The following is a 24,480-nucleotide window of genomic DNA, read 5'->3' on the forward strand; positions in this document are numbered from 1 at the left end:
GTCAGTTCAAGTCCCAGCTACTAATGTGCCTTGAAAGGCAGTGGTAGATGCCCTATTATATGGCCTCATGCCACCAGTGTTGGAGACCCAGGTGAAATATCTAGATATTCCTTTGTCACTTGTCAAATGAGAAAATAAAGAATTGTAAGGTATGTTGATGACCTTGTAAGTCTAAATATTATGTTAAATGCTGTAGAAACAGTATTGGACCAAGTAGCTCACTGTGCATGTGGAGCATAGATTCTTGTTTCAGGTGACTCCTGAAAGCAGAGCTTCTAAGGCCACTGAGCAGGAAGAAGCTAAGGATAATGGTGAGCCATAGGAAGTGTTCAGGGGCATGGTGTCTCATGCATCAGTCATGCCCTAGCATCTGCACTAGCTGAAACATAGTGAACTAACGGTACAAGATGAGAGGCTGGAGGAGGGCAGATGATATAAGACAGTAGCTTACCACTGGGATTTTTACCAGAGGGGTAATATCCAATTCATATTTTGTGAAGAATGCCTTTAAAGTATGGTTTCATCAGGTAGAGGTATATTTATATGATTATAGCAGTGATTTCTATGGGAAATGACAGTAATCATACAAGGATATCTTTTTAATGGAAGAGAATTCCTTTAAGAAAAAAGAAATGTGGCTTATAAAGAAGGAAGAACACCGGCCTGGCACAGTAGTTTAGTGACTAAATCCTCATCTTGAATGGGTACCAGTTTGTGTCCCAGCTTCCCCAGTTCCCATCCAGCCCCTTTTTGCCTGGGAAAGCAGTAGAGGATGGCCCAAAGCCTCCTGGTACCTGCCTTCAGATTGGCTCAGCACCACTGCTGCAGCCACCTGAGGAGTGAACCAGCGGATGCAAGATCTGTTTCTCCTTCTCTCTGTAAATCTGACTTAGGGATTAAATAAATACCATTCCATGATTTTTAGTCATTGGTGATTTTAAAATGTTGATGCTCAGTGGCAGTAGAAACTCAGAGTTCAGGGCAAAATGGAAAAATTAATACTGAGGAAATGGTTATGATGTGCGGAGAAACTTCCCCAAAGAAGAAAGGTATGTTGTTTCAAAAGCTAGATTGCTGTGTCTGCCCGGTGCTGGTGCCCGTCTCTCTCTGTGGTGCAGAGGGTTACATTTGCTTTGCTTTCTGTTTCGGGATGTGATTTTTTTTCTATCATATTCCAAAAGGGATTTCAATTAAATTCCTCCTGCTTTTGATGCTACTTGATCACATTCAGGATCACTTTTAAATGAATATTTCCAGTAAGAGTTAATTCCAGCATTGGTGACTTTGAACACTCTTAAGTTTGGGTTCTACTTCAGGACTGCTATGTGGGGGAGACTTGGGTGTCTCATCACAAAGTGAGGGCTAGGTCTTGTTCCTGAACACGGGAAAGTGCATTTAGCTCTTTGATAAGATGTACATTCCTTTATTTCCAGCCACACGTGAAAAGTTAGGAATCCTGTAGTTATACAGATTTGGTTGTCACTAGTGAAAAGCTTTTTGATATTGTTAAGTGTTAGATTGTGTGGGTTTTTTCCAAGGTAAGTGGTAGTTCATGTTTTCCCTAAGACAGTTAAAATGACTGAATTAAGATGTATATAACACATTGTACAGAATTAATTTGGGCACACAGTAAAGTACAGCATAGCATAATGTCTTTGTTTAGCTTTTCATTGCTTTTGTCTATTTTAAAATAATTAAAATGACTAAAATATCCAGTGAGTGAAAATAAAGAATTCAGAAATAGTTCAGATCCAAGTGTAGGAGATTGAATATGAAAAGCTAAAACTTTTGAATGACTAATTCAACAGGAAAGTCTGGTTTATTTAATACTGATTGGAGGTATAATTGTGAATATGGTAGGAATAATTAGGCCTGTACATACTACTAATTGGCATAAATAAAGGCCAGACATATTAACATTTTTAAGATTTATTTATCATTTATTTATTCATTTTACCATTTATTTATTTTTATTGGAGAGCAGATATACAGAGAGAAGGAGATACAGAGAGGAAGATCTTCTATCCGCCAGTTCACTTCGCAGCTGGCTACAATGGCAGGGTCCCAAGGCTTTGGTTCATCCTCCTCTGCTTTCCCAGGCCACAAGCAGGGAACTGGATGGGAAGTGGAGCCGCAAGGATTAGAAGTGGCACCCATAGGGGATCCCAGAGAGTGCAAGATGAAGACTTTAGCCACGACGCTACTGTGCCAGGCTCTGTTTATTTTTGTTTAAAAGGTAATTTTTTTTTTACAGTTAGATGAGGAAATACAGAGTGATCTTTAATCCACTGGTTCACTCCCCGAATGACCATGTGAGCCAGAGATGAGCAGAACTAAAGCTAATAGCCAGGAGTTTCTTCTGGGTCTCCCACATGGGGATAGGGGCCCGAGACCTTGAGCCGTCCTCTGCTCCTTTTCCTGGCCATGGGCAGACAACTGCATCAGAAGTGGAGCAGCTCAGACATGAACAGGTCTCCCTATAAGATGTGCTTGCCGGCGGAGAATTAACCTACTACACCACTGTGCTGGCCCCAGACAGGTTAAAGGTTAAAGGTTGAAGAGTGAGTAAGAGGGACAAGGAGACAAAGGGGAGGAGAACCGTAGAAGAAGAAAACAAAGGATGTGTTTCTTTAATTTCTAGTACAGATCTTTAAAGGCAGTTTTTTTAAACAAGGCTTTAAACCAAAGGAGATAGATACGACTTTTTTAAAACTATTTTTGTCTGACAGAAGATATCGTGGAAAGTCTTGACAACAAAAGATAATCTGGGAGAAAATACTTGGATCTTTGGAAAGGCAGAGTCCCTGCCCCTAATATAATAAATTTCTTAAAGGACAAGAAAAATGAGCAACAGTAGAAAAATAGGCAAAGAATAAACAGAAAAATCTTGGAAGGAGAAAAGCAAAATACATGTCACTTCGTTGATTTAATAGAAAAGGCAAAATAAAATAGCCACTAATTTAATAAGTTTTTTTTTTCAGCTGTGGAATGGCAAAAAAAAATTAAGGGGTTTATGTCGTAACAGTGCCAGTAGGGACATGGAGAACAAGTTCTTATTATCATTTGCAGAAAAAGTTGCAATAAATAATCATGGATTGTTAGTGTCAGTATTTTGCCAGTTTGCTCTTTGGTCTATTACCATCCCTTTTAGAGTTTAGTTTTCGTTTATCTGAAAGGTAGAAGAATCTGCTTGCTGATTCACTCCCTGAATGACCACTACGGCCAGAGCTGGACCAAGTTAAAGCCAGAAGCCCAAGTTTCTGGTGCTCTGCGTGCATGCAGAGACACAAGCACCTGCACCGTCTTCCACTGCTTGCTCGGTGTATTATCCAGGGCTTGGGTCGGAAGTAGAGAAGCTGCTGGCCTCATGAGCGAAGGCTTAATTTGCTGATACCATAACTGCGGCCCTTACCCTCTCATAGATTTATTCTATAGAAATAAACAAGTTAATTTCATTAATGTATACACGTTAATGGTGTTTATTGTGGCATTTTTCATGGTGTCAAAAATCTGGAAGCAATTTGATCATAAATAGAAGAATATTGACTGTATTGTGGCATATAAATTGAATAATAATTTATAATATTTAAGATCTTTGTATGTATATATTGTCTTCGAAGATAATAAAAGTCTTAATTTTGAAACAGTGTGGCATGATCTTTTTCAATAAGAAGCACAAAGAAAAAGGCAGTGAAGAGCTCTGAAATAAATGGTGTCAAAGGAAGTAAAAACATGTGCACCGCCAGCTTAGCAGAGTAGCGTGGGGGAAGCCCAGGTTTACGTGGCTGCTTTAATTTATGTGCCTTTGTTTTACTTGCTTTACTTCTTTTTAAAGGGACGAAGAAAAGCCACTATATACAAAAGTTAACTAGAGTCCTGGAATAATCAGTAATGTTTGGAGGGGTTTTTTGTAATTTGTTCCTTTTTAGTGACTGGTTATTATAAAATTGTTTACACACATTTATGTATTTTGTTTCGCCTTAGCAATGTCTGATCGCCAAGAGAGTGCTCTTATAGAGCTAATGGTTTGTACAATTCGTCAAGCTGCTGAGGCACATCCTCCAGTGGGAAGGGGTACCGGCAAGAGAGTAAGTTGTACTAATGAAAAATGTGCATAGGAGACTCTTAATATAATGAGATGTCCTAAATATATTTGCATTTCACGGATATTTGTGTCTCAAAATCCATGACACTTTTGCAAATGAGATATATTCTTTTCTGCATGTTACCAGTACCTGTACTTTGTTCTATCTTGGTACTTACCTAATACTTTAAACAATTTTGCATTTATATCTATTTCAAGTGAACAGATAATAGAAGCATACTGCAATTTTCCAAACTTCTATTTACCAGCTACAGTATCTTTAAATCAGTGAATTCTTTATCTGTATTAACTTCCTTTTCTGTGGTGAGAGTGGTAATACAGGTGTTGTTTCTATTAAAGATGAGTTAAAATTAAAATATCCAGAATAATGAAGAAAGTTAGATCATGTCTAAGAAGTATAAGCTTGCAAAGGATGGACTTCTACCTACCATCAGAGAGTCAAAGGAAGCTCCTGGATGGTTCCTCAAAAAATGGAACTGGGGGTGACCTTCCTACCCGGAGTTACAATATGTACACACCAGTTTGGACCTTCAGATCTGTATTTTTACCAGTGGCATTGTCTGCAAACTCAGCAGCTTTGATGTTAGAAGGTGTTAAATGATTAAGCTCTAAAAGCACACAGGTTTAATTATTGACTGCAAACTTGATGGAAATACTGAAGTCTCAGCATTTTTATCATCTGAAATTGTCGTCCATGTTGGTAGGAGTGAGTGGTGAGAAGCCCAAAATGTGATTAAAATGTCCTACAAATGAGAGCCATACATGGGTTAGTGTAGTTCTCCACTTATCCCTTGCTGACTGGGAAACCTAGAAGTAAGTCAAGTTCCATGTAAGTCCAATGTGACTGAATAGGTTCTCTATCCACAACAGATCGTTTCTCAGCAGGGAGATTTACTCCCCAAGTCATGGCTCTGACATCCATGCAGCACAGTGGAGACGGACAGAAAGAAAGGCTCAAAACAGAGCTAAGGATATGAATTCACACAGCAGAGAGAACACACTACACAGATGGGACCGGCACGATGGTCCAGTAGACTGAATCCCAGCGTATAAATGCTGGCTTGGGTTGTGGCTGTTCCTCTTTGCATCCAGCTCCCTGCTTCTGTTCTGGGAAGGCAGTAGAGGATGATCCAGAGCCTTGGGACCCTGTACCCGCATGGCAGATCTGGAAGAAGCTCCTGGCTCTTGGCTTCAGATCAGTTCAGCTTCAGCTGTTGTGACCATTTGGGGAGTAAACCACAAGACAGAAGATTTTTGCCTTTTGTCTCTGTGTAAATCTGACTTTCCAATAAAAATAAATATATTTTTTTAAAAAGTCTAACAAATGCAAAAACAGAAGGAAGAATCGAGCTCAAAAGTCAATGCCAAAATTTTAAATTCACCAACTAGTGGCTAAATGGAAGATTTGAGAATACGGAAGAAACAGTAAATTAAATATTAACAGATAAGTAAGAATTATCTATTCTAGATAAAAGAGAGGGGTGGAAGATTGAAGAAAAATTAACAGAGCTTAGGAAATTTGCAGAACATTGATTGCAGCAGAATATCTACAGTGGAAGTCCGGAAAAGGATACGACAAGAAATACACTTGAAGTAATAATGGCCAGGGTCGGGCCGGCACAGTAGCCTAGTGGTGGAAGTCCTTGCCTTGCACACACTGGAATCCCATGTGGGCTCCAGTTCATGTCCCAGCAGTCCCACTTCCCATCCACCTTCCTGCTTGTGGCCTGGGAAAGCAGAGGAGAATGGCCCAAGACCCTGTGAGCCTGCCCCCGCATGGGAGACCCAGAGGAGGCTCCTAGCTTCGCTTCAACTCAGTTCCGGCCATTGCTGCCACTTGGGGAGTGAATCATTGGACGCAAAGTCTTCCTCTCTCTGTCTCTCCTACTCTGTATATCTGACTTTGTAATGAAATTAAACTAAGTCTTTAAAATAAAATAATGGCCAGAGCCAGCACTTTGGAACAGTGGGTAAAGCCAGCATGTCCAGCTTCCCTTAGGGGTGCCACTTTGAGCCCAACTACTTCACTTCCGCTCTAGCTACCTACTAATGTTTTTAGAAAAGTTAACATGGGCCCAGCGCAATAGCATAGTGGTTAAAGTCCTCGCCTTGAACGCACCGGGATCCCATATGGGCACTGGTTCTAATCCCGGAGGCCCCGCTTCCCATCCAGCTCCCTGCTTGTGGCCTGGGATGGCAGTTGAGGACAGCCCAAAACCTTGGGACCCTGCACCAATGTGGGAGACCTGGAAGAGGCTCCAGGCTCCTGGCTTCAGATTGGCTCAGCTCCAGCTGTTGCAGTCACTTGGGAGTGAGCCATCGTATGGAAGATCTTCCTCTCTGTCTCTCCTCCTCTGTATATCCACCTTTCCAATATAGATAAATAAGTCTTTAAAAAAAAAGTTAACAGAAGATGATCAAGTACCTAGTCTCCTGCCACCCACATAGGAGACCTGAATGAGACTCTGGCTTTCCCCTGGCCCAGCCCAGAGTGTGAACCAGCACTGTGGTTTTGCTCAGTCTTTCAAAGTAATTATTTGAAAGGTTGAGCACTAGTCAGGTAAAAGGCACTTTATTCTACATACACTGCAGCAATGAAGTTCACATTAATAATGTGAGACTTTTTCTTGGAATGTTTCTTTTCTATAAAATTCTTCACTCATTACTGTAAATCCTTTCAAAATAACAATGCATGATATATTACAGAGATGATAGCTTGAAGGAAACCTGCATTTCCACGTGTCATATTTGAAATCCCTTGTGGCTGGGTTCAGGCTGAAGCAGCGGGCCGTGTTAGCTGGCAGTTGGGCCGTGACAGGGCTGTTGTCTCACGATCGCTGCTGAGCAGGTTTGTGAGTGAGCTTACAGTCAGTCAGCCTCGGAAGGTGCTTTAAGCAGTGTGCGTGTGTTCATCAGAGGAGACATCACAGCACGATGAGATTAAAGCTTTAGAAAAATTGTGTTTATTCATTCCAATATTTTTATAGTCAGATTATGGTTTTCTAAAAGGCTTGTACTTTGGCTTAACATAACCAAGTAGTTTGGTTGATTCGTTTTAGGTTTCTAATAAAGTTGTCCATTACATTGTCTGCCAGGGCTTCCTTATTCTTTGTCATATTTGAAATTGATAATTTGCACATGGCCCTCTTATTTGTCTGTTGTCATGTACTTCTAGGTGCTAACTGCCAAGGAAAGGAAAACTCAAATTGATGATAGAAACAAATTGACTGAACATTTTATCATCACGCTACCCATGCTTCTGTCGAAGGTAGAGTCCCCTGGCTGCTGTAGGAGAGCTGGGCCGCGCGTGGCTTGCCCACTGCAGTAGCCAACTGCTCTGTTCTCTGCTTACCTCCTAGTATTCTGCAGATGCAGAGAAGGTGGCAAACTTACTACAAATCCCACAGTATTTTGATCTGGAGATCTATAGCACAGGCAGAATGGAAAAGGTAAGACAATGTGAAATCAAAATTCTGCTGTTCCAAATGTTATTAACTGGCTTCTTTATTGTCGTTGTATCTCTTTCTTATTCGATAGATCCTTACTTTTATTTAAACTCCAAATATCACAATTTTTCTTTTGTTTTTCCTCATCAGCATCTGGATGCTTTATTAAAACAGATTAAATTTGTTGTGGAGAAACACGTAGAATCAGATGTTCTAGAAGCCTGCAGTAAAACGTATAGCATCTTGTGCAGTGAGGAGTACACCATCCAGAACAGAGTTGACATCGCTCGGAGCCAGCTGATTGACGAGTTTGTGGATCGATTCAATCATTCTGTGGAAGACCTGTTGCAGGAGGTCTGTACCGTGCTATCAACTAACGATTATTCAAGATCGCTTACTGTGTAAATGGTTCTGATTTTAATGTAATGGAATTCTCTGTGCCTTTCAAAAGTTAACAGTATTATTGTAGTTGCATATTCGATAAGTTATGCTTTACTTTAAAAATTTGGTGGAAAGTGTTTTTGGGTTTTTGTTTTTCCAAGCCTGCTTTTTCTTAACTCATTATTTCCTGTTCCTGGACCCTAATTTGCATTTTAATATTTCCAAATCTTAAAATATGCCCATGAACAGGAAGTCAAAATGAAGTGGGTTTCTGAGGAATGGCCTGCTTGCCAGTAATATTACCCAGAAGCAGCTGCGCTGCTGCGTGTTGGTGCAGTCGCTGCTATGGCCACACTGCTCCACGTGAGGGGCTGGACGCCGCCACAGTCCCTCAGGCGCTCCTAGGGCAGAGGCTCACGGCATTCTGTCATTACTCTATGGAACTAATTTTTTAAGATATATTTTGCTGTTAATAGAGCTTTTCATTGTTTTAACCATTGCTTATAATTTTTTGTGATTTTTTTTAAAGAGATTTTTTTTTAGTTGAACAGCAGTTACAAATATAGAAGGAGAGGCAGAGATTGTCCTGTCTCCGGATGGCTGCAGTCGCTGGAGCTGGCCAGTCCAGAGCTGGGGCTTCCTCTGGGTCTGCCACGTGGGTTAGGTGACCCAAGGGCTTGGGCCGTGCTCTGCTGCTTTCCTAAGCCACACAGAAAGAGCTGGATCAGAAGTGGAGCGACCAGGACTCAGACCAGTGCCCCTATGGGGTTTTAGAGCCACTGCTGGATACTAGGCCAACTACGCCATGGTGCTGATCTTCATTTCTAGTGATTTTTTTTTAAGATTCATATTCATTGCAAAGTCAGATATAAGAGAGGAAGATCTTCCGTCCACTGGTTTACTCCCGAAGCGGCCACAATGGCCGGAGCTGCACCTATCTGAAGCCAGAAGCCCGGAGCCGCCTCTGGGTCTCGCACGCAGGCACAGGAACCCAAGACCTTGGGCTGTCCACAACTGTTTTCCCAGGCCACAAGCAGGGGGCTCAATGGGAAGTGGGGCTGCTGGGATTAGAACCTGCGCCCATATGGAATCCTGGCTCCTTCAAGGCGAGAACTTCAGCTGCTGGGCTATCGTACCAGGCCCTTTATTGATTTTTAAGTTAAGGAAGTAACTTGTAATCAGTAAAATCTTTCAGATGATATAAGAATCTTTCAAGTCTATATTTTTAAGTCTGCAATTGGTTTTAGGGACTTTACCGTATAATTCAGAAAAGCGTATGAGATTGCATTACAGTGTTACTTAAAGTACAAAAGTGGTTATATCTGTGGGGATAATTGATATTTTAGGGTTTAGTGATGGAGGCATTCTGTGTTTTTGCCTATTTACATTTTCTTGTTTAAAGTGAATACTGTTTATGCAATAAATATTCCATTTTGCAAGAAATATTAATGAACTTTAGCGTGACTAAGCACCGTTACGGTAATGTGGTTATCTTTATTTACAGGGAGAAGAAGCTGATGATGATGATATTTACAATGTGCTTTCCACTTTAAAGCGGTTAACTTCTTTTCACAAGTATGTTATTTATTTAGCATAAGCTAATCAGCCTTACAAAGTGACTGTCTATGACATTCATAAAACAAAGGAGAGTAATGCTGCTTTTCTTCATTCATATTTTCCATTAAATTGTGTTTTGTTTGTCAATCAAATTATCCATGAGTATTTATCATTTTATGGCTTTTAGAAATAGTGGCAAGTAAGAAACAAGGTGGGAGTATGTTGGTCAGAAGGTGTGAAGGTTTAATTGGGAAGTTCAGTGACTCTGTAGCTCATAACTCACTGTATTCTTGGCCATTGTTAACAGGAAGTTTAAAGCAGTCTCACCACAAGAAGCAGCTTGAGAACGTGTGTATGTTAGTAGCTGGTCTGAACAGTTGAGCAATAATTGTTCCAAACCAGCACGTTCTAGATGATAAATATGTAGCATTTGTGTTGTGAGATAAACGTGAAGGAAGATTTGGAGGGAAATCCATGAGAATTCTGTCTGTGATCTCTCTCTGAATTGTTGTTATTCAGTTAGTTGATGGTGTGTGCTTACTCTTTAAACATAAGTGTTGGATTTGAATTTGAATAAGGAAACTAGATTCAGATCAATGTGTGGGTTGGTTTCAAATCGTAACTCTGAATTCTGTGGAGGCAACAAGCCCCTTGTTGACTTTTCAAAAATTTGTTTGAGGGACAACCAGAGCTATTGCACATGAGAGATGCCCTCCTGCCCCCTGGTCCACTCCCCAGAAGCCTGCAGTGGCTCTGGTCCGGCCCCAAGCAAGAAGTTAGGTCTGTGTGTGCCCGTGCGGTGGGTGGCAGCAGGGTCTGTGTGTGCCATGTGAGCTGGGTGGCAGCTGGGTCTGTGTGTGCCACGTGCGGTGGGTGGCAGCTGGGTCTGTGCCACGTGCGGTGGGTGGCAGCTGGGTCTGTGTGTGCCACGTGAGGTGGGTGGCAGCAGGGTCGGTGTGTGCCACGTGAGGTGGGTGGCAGCTGGGTCTGTGTGTGCCACGTGAGGTGGGTGGCAGCTGGGTCTGTGTGCCATGTGAGCTGGGTGGGAGGAATCCGTGGTTCCCAGAGTAGGAAAGTGCAATCTCAAGCTGCAAGTCAAACCCAGGCACTCCTACCCGGGCACCCTTCACGCATTGTAACTGCTTGGCCAAACCTCTGCCACAGAGCTCTTTGTTTAAGAAATTTTTGACACTTGAAGTTAAAAAGTTGACAGCCAGTGTCTAAAAGGCCTATTTTTAAAAGGTTGTTTTTAAACTTTATGAGAATTTAAAATGTGCCCATTAACTCTGATTCCCTCACTGAGTCCAGCCTCAGGGCCAGCTTGTGATACCACCTGCAATGTGGGCGTTGCCTGTCAGCACTACTTCCCACATTTTCCATAGTTTTTCCTTTATTTTCATTTCATGAATACTAGTCTTGCTTTGAAAACACTATAGTAGTTCTAGTATTAAATTATGAATTTGTTTAAAATTATTTTAATCTGAGCTAGAAGAAAGGATATCCACCTGTCAAATGTTATTATTTTGTGAATTCCTAGTCTCATGATATTTCAGAAAGTTGGCATAATAGTGGGATTGAAGGATATGTGTATTGCTGCAAAAATGTAGATTTTGCAAGTCTTGTCTGTCACACACAGATGAATGTCGGCTTTATGGACGTTTCCATTTGTAAAAATTATTTTATCATCTTAACTGAAATTCATGTCACATTTTAATTTCCTTTCACTCAAGAAGAAGTTAATGTATTTTTGTTTATTTTAGTGCTCATGACCTCACAAAATGGGATCTGTTTGGTAATTGCTACAGATTATTGAGGACTGGAATTGAGCATGGAGCTATGCCAGAGCAGGTAAGAGTTTACTTGTGCTCTTTCTGAGTCAGTTAGCAAGCTCAGCTTGACGGGGAAATCACTTCACTATCAAAATTCTTACTGAATGTGATAATTCTTTCATGAAGCTACCTCCTTTCAGAATTATTGCCTAATGATTGAATATTACTGATAGGTGTGTATATTCAGAAACTGCTTTTGCTATAATGCATCTTAGTAACGTAAGATAAAAAGTACTGTAGGCTTGACACCACAACCTAGTCGCAAAAATCCTCACCTTGCGTGCCCCAGGGTCCCACATGGGCGCCAGTTCATGTCCTGGCTGCTCCACTTCCCATCCAGCTTCCTGCTTGTGACCTGTGGTGGCAGAGGAGGACAGCCTAAAGCCTTGGGCCCCTGCACCCACACAGGAGACTTGGTGGAACTGTTGACTCCTGGTTATGACCTAGAGTAGCCCTGGCTTTTGTGGCCATATAGGGAGTGGGCCCATGGATGGAAGATCCATCTCTCTCTTGCTCTCTCATTCTTGCTCAGCCATTCTGTGTGTGTGTGTGTGTGTGTGTGTGTGTGTGTGTGTGTGTGTTTGACTTTGGGCCTCTTAAGACATGAATAATAAAAACCTTGTATTTTGTTCAACCAAGTTTTTGAATGTTTCTATTGTCTTTTCAGTTTTGGCTACTGATAGAAGTACTCTACCATAGAGCACTTATGCGTTTTTCTTGTGACACTTGCCTATTGTCAGGTTTGGTTTTCTTTTTTAATTGTGTTTCTTATTTTAGCCAAATATCTTTTGGGTTGTTTTAGTGAAAATTGTGGACAGAGATCAGATGCTATTACTTAATCCATGATTATCAATTAGAAATCACCAAATTCTTCAGATTGAATGTGTAATTGTAATGAAATCACTGCTTTTAAATAGAGCATAGCTTTATCCTGTCCTTGTATCCCTTTCTGAACTTAGAAATCACTTCATTTACCAGCTTCTTACTATGTTAAGGGTATGTTGTCTTCAGGTCCATTTAGGACTCCTCTGTGCGTTGTCTGCCTGGGATGAAAATCACGTGGTGCCTTCAGATTCTTCACCACCACACCTGCACACAGACGCACGTCCATGTGCCAGGGCAGCATCTGCCCAGAAGGCTTAAGTGCAGATAGAATCATGAATCACAAAATCTTTAATCTTGTGAAGCATCGTAGGTTGTTTGTTTTTTTTTAATGAATTCTGCCTCTTGCATGTTTCTTGTCATACTCTTAGCCCTGCTCTCAAATTCTTATGTTTTCCCTTGTGGATCACAACAGAAACTTTCTATTTGGTCTTAGCGACCTCAGTTGCACCTTGTCTCAAATCAGAGCTCTGTTCAGTAATTCTCAACTGAGTGTATTTGAATCAGAAATTCTTCTGAAGATTTTTTAATAGGTAAATACTCTAGGATTTTTTAATAGGCAGATACTCTTGATACAGTGCTTTGAGCACTTTATCAAATGAGATCCAGTTTTAAGTGTTGTAGGACAGTTTAATTTTATGCAATTCTGTGCAGCCACAAATAAAATACTTACCTTGCAATAGGAGAATACTTGCAGTATTAGGTTGAATGAAAACAGAAATCAATATATGTACTTTTAAAGCCTGATAATATACGTACATACATACATGCTCATATCTAGTTAACATCTTATTTCTGGGATGCTACATAAGAAACTTAGTAATGGCTTTTTTAATGCAACAGAGCTCTGTAGTGGTCAGGAGGCTTGATTGGATTATAGACCATTTGCACTGTTGCCTATTTTATCATGTGCATATGCTTTTTAAAATTCATACCCAGTGATGATTGGATACTTAAGTTTTATATTAAGTGTCATTTACAGTAGCACTAAAAAAGATGAAATGATTATGTCTAACACAATACACACACGATGTATATTCTGAGAGCTATGAGGTTATGGACACTATTTCATTAATGAATGAAAGCAGGTCTTTATTAGTGAAAATAAAATGTGTTCATGAATCTGCAGATTCATTTCTCCCTAAACCAATGTATGGACTTACAGAAATCCAGCTGAAGTTTCTGTAGAGTTTTTCGTAGAGACTGCTAACTAATTTTGTGACCCTGGGTTAATCAGATATTTCTTTTCTTTTTTGTACTAATAATAAATCCAGGTGAAAGTCATTTTAAGACTCTTGGGCTTTCTTTTTTAAATTTAAGATTTTGATTTGTTTTATTTGAAAGGCAGGAGAGAGACAGAGGTAAAGACAGATGTTTCATCTACTTGTTCCCTCCCTACATGTCCTCAACAGTTAGGCCGGGCTGAGCTGAGAGAGCAGGAGCTCACAGTGGCAGGAGGCCTCATCTGCCTCCCAGGAAATGCTTAGCAGGACACTGGACTGGGGACTGGAGCCGGGGCTTGAACCCATGCACTCATGGGAAGCATTCCAAGCACTGCTACCCCAACACCTGCTACAAACTTCAGTATATTTAGTCAGCTTTTCTGTCTTGTGACTTCTTTTATTCCTCTTGTAAATTGTTATTACTGATAATAGCAAACGTGGGGGTCCACTGTTGCTGCTTCTCAGTGGTGCGGTCCTTTGACGCAGTTGAGCTCTGAAGGATATGCCATCAATTTGGTAGAAAATGCTGGTTACTTGTTTCATTTTGCCTAGTTTTGTGATTTGAAAGCAACATCTGTAAAACAGGTTAAATTCATTCCGTCCTTATTTTATTGTCTCATTCAATAGGTAATTTTTGTTAACCTATAGGATTCATCCTTTAAGTACATGTTTATGCCCACACATATTCAGGTGTGTCAGAAAGTTGCTGGAGTGGAGGAAAGATGAATGTAGCTTGGCAGTTTTTGAAACGCATCCTCTGGCGCATGTACGTAGTGACGTGCAGCACAGCGACTACCAGTGGTGTGGTGGCCAGCAGCTGGTCACATGTATCGCGGTGGTCCCGCAAGATGAGGACCGAGCTCAGAGCATGGCTTCTGCCTAGTGACACGATCGCTGCTGTAACTGATAAAGCAGACTGGAGCAGCTGCCCTGAGCCCTTCCGCTGGTGAAGGCGACGGGACTCTCGTAAGGGATTCTTGCATTGGCAACTTGGAACCCTGGGTTTTTTGTTTTAAGTTAGCGTTGCACAGCTGTCACTGTCGTCTGATTTTACAGTGTTTCATCACCCCAGGAAGTTCCATTTTGCCTACTTACTGTTAATCCTTGTTCCCGTTCTTACCTTTTAGCAGTCAGTGTTTTTGATGTTTGATAATCATCATTTTCCGTGATGCAGTTTTGTAGGTATGGGGATTCCCCCTTCACTGCTCTGTTTTTACAAACACATGCTTCTCCCACTCCGTGTTGTTCCAGTAGCGTAGTCCTTCGATAGTGCACAAGTCTAACACCCTACCCCGTAAGTGTGTTATGACACTGTACCATAGGCAGTGGGAGGAAATCTAGTATCATCATCAAGGTATGTTTAACACTTTAAGAGTCCTCCTTTTAATTGGGAGAAGCAAAGTATCTTCATTTCCCAGTATGCTAATCTCCATTATGCAATTTGTTTATGAGAATAAATGTACATACTTGTTTGCCTGTAAGATACTTGTTTTGTATTTTGAATGACTTGCTTTTTTTTTTTTTAAGATTTATTTTATTTTTATTATTACAAAGTCAGATATACTGAGAGGAGGAGAGAGAGAGAGGAAGTGGAGCTGCCGGGATTAGAACCAGAGGTCATATGGGATCAAGACGAGGATCTTAGCCACTAGGCCACACTGCCGAGCCCTGAATGACTTGCTTTATATCAGAGAGAAAATATGGTATTTGTTCTTTTGGGATTGGTTTATTTCACTGAGTTTAATGGTCTCCAGTTGAGAACATCTTGTTGTGATAGAATGTCACTCTTTGCAGTGGCTGAGTAGTATTCGATGGGTAGATGTACCGCAGTTTCTTTATCCACTCCTGTTTCAGCAGGCATGTGTGTTGTTTCCATGTTTTCATTACGTGCATTGTACTGCTATAAATATAGGCTTAACAACCAATGGTTTTTTGCTGTTTTATTTATGTATGCTTTATTTTCCACTTGAGCAGTGGGCCAGTGAATACCAATTGCCTTTTTTTCTGCTTCTCAAGTAAATCAGAATTTTTGAAAAATTACACAATTTTTAGCTGTGTTATTTTATGAAATACAGCTTAAAGAATTTTGAGAGTAAGCCACCAGAAAAAAGGAAGAAAATCAAATATAATTTACTGTGATGAAGATAATCAGATTACTTGAAATTTAAGATAATTATTTTAAATTTTGCCTTTCCTTCCACACAAATAACTTGCGCTGTGTACTTAATGTTATAAATTAGAGCTCTTGGAAAGATGTGTGAGTGTCAAGGTGCGTGATCCTTGACCCCTCCTGGCTCAGTCGGGTGAGATTTCTCCGTGATGATGTTCATGCTTGACATTGTGTCATAGTCTTGTTTCTGCATTCTAACATAAGTGATGTTTTAATAAAACTGTGACATTATCTCCCTAGTGTTGCAACTAAAGCAGCACCATTGATTTCTCTTCATTTTAATGAGTTAATTTCTGTGCTAAGTAGGCACATTGGAAAAATTGTTTTGATTAAGTGATATAAAAGTTGAAAATTTAAAAATAAAGCTGCTGAAACTCTCAACTAGTCTCTGCAGCATTCTGCTTATTGATCCCAAATTCACCTTGTGCGCATGTTCATCTGTCATTTTGGTTTAGCAAGGGCAGAGAAGACTATAGCATGTATTCAAATATAAATGTAGTCAAAGACCTTTCCAAATGGAATTCTCTTTCAAGTTAGGATTTTTAATTTTATTTCCTGAATTTTGTCTTGTGTGCTAGTTTAATAGTTGTGTGTGTGTGTGTGTGTGTGTGTGTGTGTGTATTCCCACACACACTTAGATTAGTGGTTCTCAAAGTGTGGTACAAGGACCGCCAGAAGTTTTCAAAGGAGCTTCGCAAAATCCAAGTAGTTTTCGTGTAAGATTCTGTTCACTGTTTTCATTACCATCCTGTTGTCAGTGTGCAGCACTGATGTCTTTGAACAAAGAACATACCCACACTTTTACCTGTGAAAACTATTCAACTATCTTATTTTTCTCTGTATGTGGTTGGATAGTTTTTATGTGTTTCGTATAATACATTGTATAACAATGAACAGGCAAATAGGAAAACTCAGTTTTGTTAAAGGAGACATTGATGGAATCTGCAAAACCGTGATGTCGTGACTCTGGCTTTTGTTCCTTTACGTACGCGTGGTTCTTGGGCGCAGGCATCTGAAGCAGGGGCTGAAAGGCACCCAGGCAGACACCGTCCCGTGTCAGGAGCTGGGTTTGAGTCCTGGCAACCTCGTGGTTTAGCTTCGGTGGGAGGCAGCAATGATGGATGGCTCAGGTGCCTGCCGCCCTACCACTGACATGGAGGTGGGACCTGCCTCAGATCTCACGGCTTCACCTTGGCCTTCCCAGGCTCTTCACACGCATTTGAGGAAGGAGCCAGTGGATGGGAAATCTGTGTCTGTTTGCCTCTCAACTGTTAATTTCATTAAAAAAAAAAAACTATAGGATAAGGGGGATAAACAATTTTAAAACAGAAATTAGTTTTTAAAGAATTCATTTATGTAAAAATCTTAGTCTGTAATTTTTTAAATGTCTATCTTCATCTACCCAAAAGCACAGCAAAGTCACAGATGTTATTTCTGAAATGCCAGCAATAGCCAGGCCTGGCCTCAGCCAGAGCCAGAATCCCAAACTGCATCTGCTTCCAAGCACTTGAACCACCGTCTGCTGCCTTTTAATGGGTGTTAGCAGAAAGCAGAGATGCCTAAGTCAAGCAGGAGCATTGATACAGGAATGTGGCCATCTCAACGGGCAGCTTGACCCACTATGCCACAATGCCATTCCTATCTTTTGCATTTTGAAAAATAGCAATTTTATAAACATTGCTTAGTTTTAATTTTTAAAATAGTAATACTGACTTTATACTCACACACAAAGGTTTTGGAGTGTTCTTAGTTTTAAAAATGTAAAGAGGTCCTAGCAATTAAACACTCAGAGCTTCTGCCACAGACATGGATGAAAAGATGTGTAACAATTACCAGGCATGCCTGAAGTTCAGAGCAATAAGTAAGGGCCAGTGCAATGGCTCAGTTCCCTAACCTGCACCTCAAGTGCCAGCATCCCATGTGGGCACTGGTTCATGTCCTGGCTGCTCTTTCCAGCTCAGCTCCCTGCTTATGTCCTGGGATAGCAGCCGGGGATGGCCAAAAGCCTTGGGACCCTGCACCCACATGGGAGACCTAGAAGAGGCTCCTGGCTCCTGGCTTCAGATCAGATCAGTTCCTGCCATTGCAGCCATTTGGGAATGTACCAGTAGATGAGAGATCTTTCTCTCTGTCTCTCCTTCTCTCTGTTCTCTCCGTAACTCTGCCTTTTCAGTAAAAAATTAATATATGTATCTATATGATAACTAAACAGTGGTATGTTCTCAGTACTTATACCTGTAGCATGTTTAGTCTAAAATATAAATGTTAGAAGGTTGGGCTGGCACAATCGCTGAGCAGATGTTTCTCCCTGTAGCGCCTGTGCTCCCGGTGGGTGCTCCCTGTGGGTGCCAATTTGTGTCCTGGTTGGTTGGCTTCTGATCCAGCTGCCTATTTAGCCTGGGAAAGTAGTGAAGGATGACCCAAGCCCTTAACCCTTAGCCCTTAGCCCCTGCACTCTCACGGGAGACCTGGAAGAAGCTCCTGGCTCCTGGCTTTGCACTGGCCCAGCTCCAGCCATTGTGGCCATTTGGGAAATGAACTAGAAGGTAGAAGATTCCGTCTCCATGACTCTCCCTTCAAAAGAAAAATAAATTTTTAAGCCAGAATGAATACATACTTCAGGATTCCATTCATGCAATGTTTAGCACTACATATATTAAACTTTAAGGATGTGGACTTAGTTAAAATACACGAATTATGGGCGAAAATGACTGCTGTCTTAGAAGAAAGCAGACAGACATGGGCAGGGGATACTGGGAACGTGTTTCTGCACTTTGGCGGTGGTTACACAGACACTTGTTAAAGCTTGTTTCATGTTCTTTCCAGTACCAATGCTATATTTCATGTTAAAAGTGGTTTAAAATTAAGTAGGTGATTATAAAATTTGCATAAGAATAATTTAATATATCTTAAAGTTTAACTATTCATGATACTACACCTTTGTTTAAAACAATATTATTTGGATATATGTTATGTATTTTCTAGACTAATATGACTGGTTTTCCTCTTTATGACCAAATATTTTATTAGACTTTTTTTAAAGTAAAAAAGTTATAACTCTTGTTCTCTGTGGTACTGTGCATTTACATTTTTTACTAAAAATTTGTTTTTTCTTTTTCATTTGATACAGATAGTCGTACAGGCACTGCAGTGTTCCCATTACTCCATTCTTTGGCAGTTGGTAAAAATTACTGACGGCTCTCCTTCCAAAGTAAGTAAGTTTGTAAAGGCAGGGGGTTGCTAGTAAAATAATAGCATTACTTAACTAATGTTTAATAATTTACTGAATTGTGTGAGTTACAACCTTTAGCATATGATGATTTGTTTTTACCAGTTTTCTATGTATTTACCTTCTTTTGCAAGACATTGTTAAACAGCAGATGCACCACTGTATGCCAAAAACAGAACATTGTACAGAAAAGGCAATGTTGTTGAAAGGTGGTAGTATGTAGCTTCCATTCTAGTAATATGGCACCCTGGAGTCCCAAACTAAGCAAAGCTTTTAGAGTTCAATAATGTTTAAGGTCTTTCCAAAACAGGGCCCAGCGGCGTGGCCTAGCGGCTAAAGTCCTTGCCTTGAAAGCCCCGGGATCCCATATGGGTGCCAGTTCTAATCCCGGCAGCTCCACTTCCCATCCAGCTCCCTGCTTGTGGCCTGGGAAAGCAGTCGAGGACGGCCCAAAACTTTGGGACCCTGCACCTGCATGGGAGACCCGGAAGAACTTCCTGGTCCCGGCTTCGGATCGGCACAGCATCGGCCGTTGCGGCTCACTTGGGGAGTGAATCATCGGACGGAAGATCTTCCTCTCTGTCTCTCCTCCTCTCTGTATATCCGGCTTTCCAATAATAATAAATCTTTAAAAAAAAAAAAAAAAGTTCTTTCCAAAATAGAATATCTAATAGGGGCTTACCTGTTGCTACTGAAGTTGAGATTCGGAAGAGTTACTTCCAGCAGAAGGACAAACTGGAAATTACCAGTTCCTTGCATGAGCTAGAGGATAAAAGCGCTCTGTCTTAAAAATTGTCATTAATTAAAGGGCATGGTGAGGAAAGTTTACAACCAGGAGCTATCTTAATCACTTTGGTTGTCATCCCAAATTCACATTACCAAAAATGATCAAAAGAAAAAGAAACACATAGACCCGGCACAATGGCTCAGTAACTAAATCCTCACCTTGCCAGTGCTGGGATCCCGTATGGTTGGCTCAACTAATTCTAAAGCTGCAAACACCTCAACTTTTATATGGGAGGTGGAGAATTTATATCAAAGGGACACCTTTAACGATAGCATTTGCTATAACCTGAGTAATGGGCATGTCGAGGGGGTGTCTGAAGGAAGTCATTGTACCAGTCTCACACTCCTTGCCCAGGAAGCATTTCAGCTGTGAAGAGCTGACTAGTGGGCTGGCAGTCCTGCGTCAATGCACACATACTCCCTGCTCCTCAGCACTGAAAAACCTGAGCAACCATTTACTAAAGGCTGTTCGGGAAACTGATGGTGATGATGGGCAAAATCAGACAGTCCCTTCGTATTCCACAGGCTGGTCTCAGTAGTTCTGCGGCTTTTTCCCTTCACCCTCTTGCCCGTGCTTGTTGAAGACCAGAGGGGAAAGGCACTTCCTACTGTCCTGGTCAGATTGTCTCCTTTGTGTGTGGCTTTGAAGGTGAATGGCTTGAGCTCAGAGCAGTGTCTGTGCTTGGTCCAGAACTTGGCGACCCAGCTCGGCAGTCTGTTTCACTTTGATTCTAGCTATTGCCGGGGGATTCTGTTTGCCATGTGTGTTAGTCTTTTCCTTTTCCTTATGTATCCTGTGTGTCAGCTCCTTGGAAGTTGGATATGCTACCATTTCTAACTCCACTGGTATGTTTTACCTTTTAATACTGAGTACCGAGGACAGCCAGGTATCCATCCAGGGACCAAAAGTTCTTCATCCTCCACTCATTGACATGTCATCTCCATAAATCATGTATTTATGTGAGCAGAGGCCATTCTAGCAAATCTTACCATTGCCACCAAATGTAAAGAACACTGAGGAATAAACCAAACTTCGTTTCTCCCACACTGTCACTGTTACATAGTCTCCTCTGTGATTGTAGAGATGTAGAACTTCTTACATTAAATCAGTTCTTCAGCAGACACCACCTGGCTTTCTTCCAATTCCATTCTGACTCCCAGATAGTGTCAAAATAATCAGATTCCCACAGTTTAAAAGCTTAACTCACAAGACTACCTCTGCTCAAGATGCCAGTTATAAACGCAAAGTTACTGTATCTATACTTCTGACTGATCCTCCTAACATTAGGGTTTCTAAGTACTTTTTTTGGGTTCTTCAGATTCACTTAATTTGCTAGAGTGACTCACATTAAGCAGAAGAAACATTTTATTAAAATTTATTGGTTTATTATAAAAGATGGAGATAAATAAAGAGAAAGGCACTTGATAAGTACATGGAGATTCCACACCACACCCTTCAGGACTCTCCAAAGCCAGTGAGCTTTGGGGTTTTCATTGAGTCCTCATTTCAAAGGCAGGATGGATTACATTATTGTCCATTGATCAACATGCAAGATCAGTAGCTCTTTCAATACTGTTTTTGCTGCAGCTCATGGGCTCTGATATTTTGTTTTTCATTTCTACAGAATGAAAAGAGTTTATTTTCTCATTAAATTGTTCACTGACTCATAGGTCATACAGTAACATCATTTTCTCCAAGAAGATTTTTTATTTTCCTTTTCATTTCTACAGCAACACATTGGTCATTCAGTAACATGTTATTTAACTTCATGGTGTTGTGAATTTTTAAACTTTATGCCTGTTGATTTTGTTTTATGACTTTTTATTTAAGAGAATGTTTAGTAGCTGTGTAATAGAGACTATCATATCCAGATTTGAAGATACAGTGCTGTATGTGTCTCTACTTCATGATCTAAGACGGATTCCCAATGAAACTGTTTACTTTATCTTGACAATAGGATGCTGGACTGCCTGCCATTGTCCATGCCCACAATGTCAACCTACACTTAACTAGCAGAATAATGAACTTAGAACTGCCTATGAAGTACTATATTACTGTGATAATATAGGGGAAATCAGGGGGGAGGGGAGGGAGTAAGAGAAATTCCAGAGCCTGTGGCATTATACCATAAAAAAGTAAAAATTTAAAAAATCAACATAGTATTCGATGCTTAATCTCTGCTGTTGGGTAGACTATTCCATGGTGTTCCCCAGTTCATTTAGAAAATGACCGTTTTACACAGAATTTTAACACTCTCACGGTGAGAATCAGCCTGCAGTAGCTCCTTACTGCTACCGAGTATCCAGTGATTTAACAGCCAGTTCCCAGGCCTCCCGTTGAAGTGTGAGTAGGTCCTGATACGCTTTTTTGCTTTCTGCCCTGCTCCTCCTTCCCTATTTGTGCCCCAGTTATAGTAAATGACCGGCTCAGAAGCCCTTCCAAGCCTTTGATGACCTGCTGTGCACCTGCAGCACCTGTTTTTTAGGCTGATAATCTTTGTCCTTCAGGACAGCGTTTGCTTACGTGTCATCTTCTCTGAGGAGTCTTTGGTGACTTTGTAAAATCCAAATTACAGAGAGAGACAGTCTGTCTTTGCTCGCGCTCCAGATGACCTCTGTTGCCAGGCCTGAGCCAGGTTAAAGCCAGGAGCTTCCTATGGGTTTCCCATGGAGGTAGTAGGTGCTCAAGCACTTGGGCCATCTTCCACTGCTTTTTCCAGGCCCTTAGCAGAGAATTGGATCAGAAGCGGAACAGCTGGGATATGAACCAGTGACTATGAAATTCCAGTTTTACAGGCAGCAGCTTTACACACTATACCACAATGCCAGCCTCTGGGTATTTTTAATCCAGGATGTTGCAGTTTAGTTATCGAATATTCATCTGAAGGAACATTAAACGGTTCTGAAGGCAGTGTCCTTTGTACTGTTCTGCACAACATAAGCTCATTTCTTCTTCAGGTATCACAGAAGTATGGCATTGTTTAGGATAGAATCGCCAAAGCAAATCAGTAATAAAAGCGTTGTAGTGTAATGGAGTACTTTACTTTCTAGGGTATCTCCTTCTCAATAGAATAGTTAAGATAGGATTTTTGCTTAGTAGTAACTGAGAATATGAGCTCTGGTACGAAACATTTTAATGTTGTTAATAAATGCCACCTAGCGTATATAATAGTAAGCCCTCAAATCTAGCATACATCCCCTGCAAAGTGAAATTAGTTGCATATGGAATGTTAGGTGGCTGTCTAGTTACTCTACACATCCAGTCTTCGAGCCCATTCTAACGCAAAAGTTTATCTTTCTTCCCTTGACATTTTTTTTTAAGATTTTTTTATTATTATTGGAAAGCCGGATATACAGAGAGGAGGAGAGACAGAGAGGAAGATATTCCATCCGATGTTTCACTCCCCAAGTGAGCTGCAACGGGCCGGTACGTGCCAATCCAATGCCGGGATCAGGAACCTCTTCCGGGTCTCCCACGCAGGTGCAGGGTCCCAAAGTTTTGGGCCGTCCTCGACTGCTTTCCCAGGCCACAAGCAGGGAGCTGGATGGGAAGTGGAGCTGCCGGGATTAGAACTGGCACCCATATGGGATCCCGGGGCTTTCAAAGTGAGGACTTAAGCCGCTAGGCCACGCTGCCGGGCCCATCCCTTGACATTTTAAGTGCTACAAATATGATAGAAAAAGCGCACAGCTGGTTTGGTCAGTTGATTTTTAGGGTGCTGCAGGGTTCCCTAACCTTCCCAGCAATTAGTGTGTGTTTTAGGAATAACTAATAATTTTGTATCACCTTAAATAAGCCGTATTTGTAAGGGAAAGCAATATATGATTGGGAATTGAACATTCCATCTAAGTGGAACTGCATGTTTGAGCTCATCGCTCTTGCTGCCCCTTCAGTTGGAACCGATAACTAGGAAGTAGCTTGAGTACCAGCAATAGCTTGTTTTGCGGATTTTCCTGAGAATAGTCCAGCTTAGCTATTTTCCATGTGTTACCTACTGCCTTTTTAGGATGTTCTGATTCATGTTCACAAAGCTAAATGTGTCTCACAGGAGGATTTGTTGGTGTTGAGGAAAACGGTCAAATCCTTTCTGGCTGTGTGCCAGCAGTGCCTGTCGAACGTTAACACGCCAGTGAAGGAGCAGGTAAGAGATTACATGTTAAGAGCAGACAGTTTAAAAGAACTCATTGTCTTGATAAATGTTAAGAAAAGGTAACTTTTATAACAAATTGTAAAATTTGTGAGACCTGGAAAAGAAGATATCTGAATATTTAAGTTATGGGTTAACAAGCTTGTTATTATAAAATGTATTTTAACTTGACACGTGTACTCCCATCACCATGAAGAACATATTCAGAGTTATAATTCTTGGGTCCTGAGATTTCTGTCGGAAAATTCAGTCTAGGGAACTGACCAGTAGCCTGCCCTTTAGTTAGGTACTCTTCAGGGTTTTCCCACACCAGGAAGAGCGAATTACACATAAATATGAATGTTTCAGCTCTGTCACCACCTGCTGGCACAGCTGTCTCTTGACCCGCTTGGAGCCCAGGAATACACACTGGGGACGCATGGCTAACGAAGAGGCCTTGCGGGCTGTGACGGCAAGTTTAGGTCTCTTTGAGCAAGAAATCCTTGAGTACATGTCCCCAAGCACTGGTGAAGAAATAGAGGTAATAGGGCCCGACATGATGGCCTCGTGGCAAAATCCTCGCCTTGCATGTGCCAAGATCCCATATGGGTGTCAGCTCTAGGCTTCTCTGCTCCACTTCCTTCCAACTCCCTGCTTGTGGCCTGGGAAGGCAGTGCAAGATGCTGCAAAGCCTTGGGACCTGCACCCACCTGGGAGACCTGGAAGAAGCTCCTGGCTCCTGGCT

General features: G+C 41.2%; 1 protein-coding gene across 3 annotated transcripts in view; it reads left to right on the plus strand.

Annotated features, from left to right (window-relative positions):
* Positions 1 to 24,480, plus strand: part of STAG1 (STAG1 cohesin complex component) — a 235,254-nt gene that overhangs the window by 190,122 nt on the left and 20,652 nt on the right. The window contains exons 17-24 of one of the 3 annotated variants that reach the window (XM_004588335.4): positions 3,985 to 4,088; positions 7,281 to 7,373; positions 7,465 to 7,554; positions 7,702 to 7,905; positions 9,437 to 9,507; positions 11,250 to 11,337; positions 18,724 to 18,804; positions 23,658 to 23,750. In XM_004588335.4, the coding sequence (XP_004588392.2) occupies positions 3,985 to 4,088; positions 7,281 to 7,373; positions 7,465 to 7,554; positions 7,702 to 7,905; positions 9,437 to 9,507; positions 11,250 to 11,337; positions 18,724 to 18,804; positions 23,658 to 23,750 (824 nt within the window). Of the gene's footprint in view, positions 1 to 3,984; positions 4,089 to 7,280; positions 7,374 to 7,464; positions 7,555 to 7,701; positions 7,906 to 9,436; positions 9,508 to 11,249; positions 11,338 to 18,723; positions 18,805 to 23,615; positions 23,751 to 24,480 lie in introns of all 3 variants that reach the window. The other 2 variants (XM_058657275.1, XM_058657277.1) reach the window with 2 other exon arrangements.

This window comes from Ochotona princeps, chromosome 30 (assembly GCF_030435755.1).
Source record: "Ochotona princeps isolate mOchPri1 chromosome 30, mOchPri1.hap1, whole genome shotgun sequence".
In the NCBI taxonomy this organism is placed as follows: Eukaryota; Metazoa; Chordata; class Mammalia; order Lagomorpha; family Ochotonidae; genus Ochotona; species Ochotona princeps.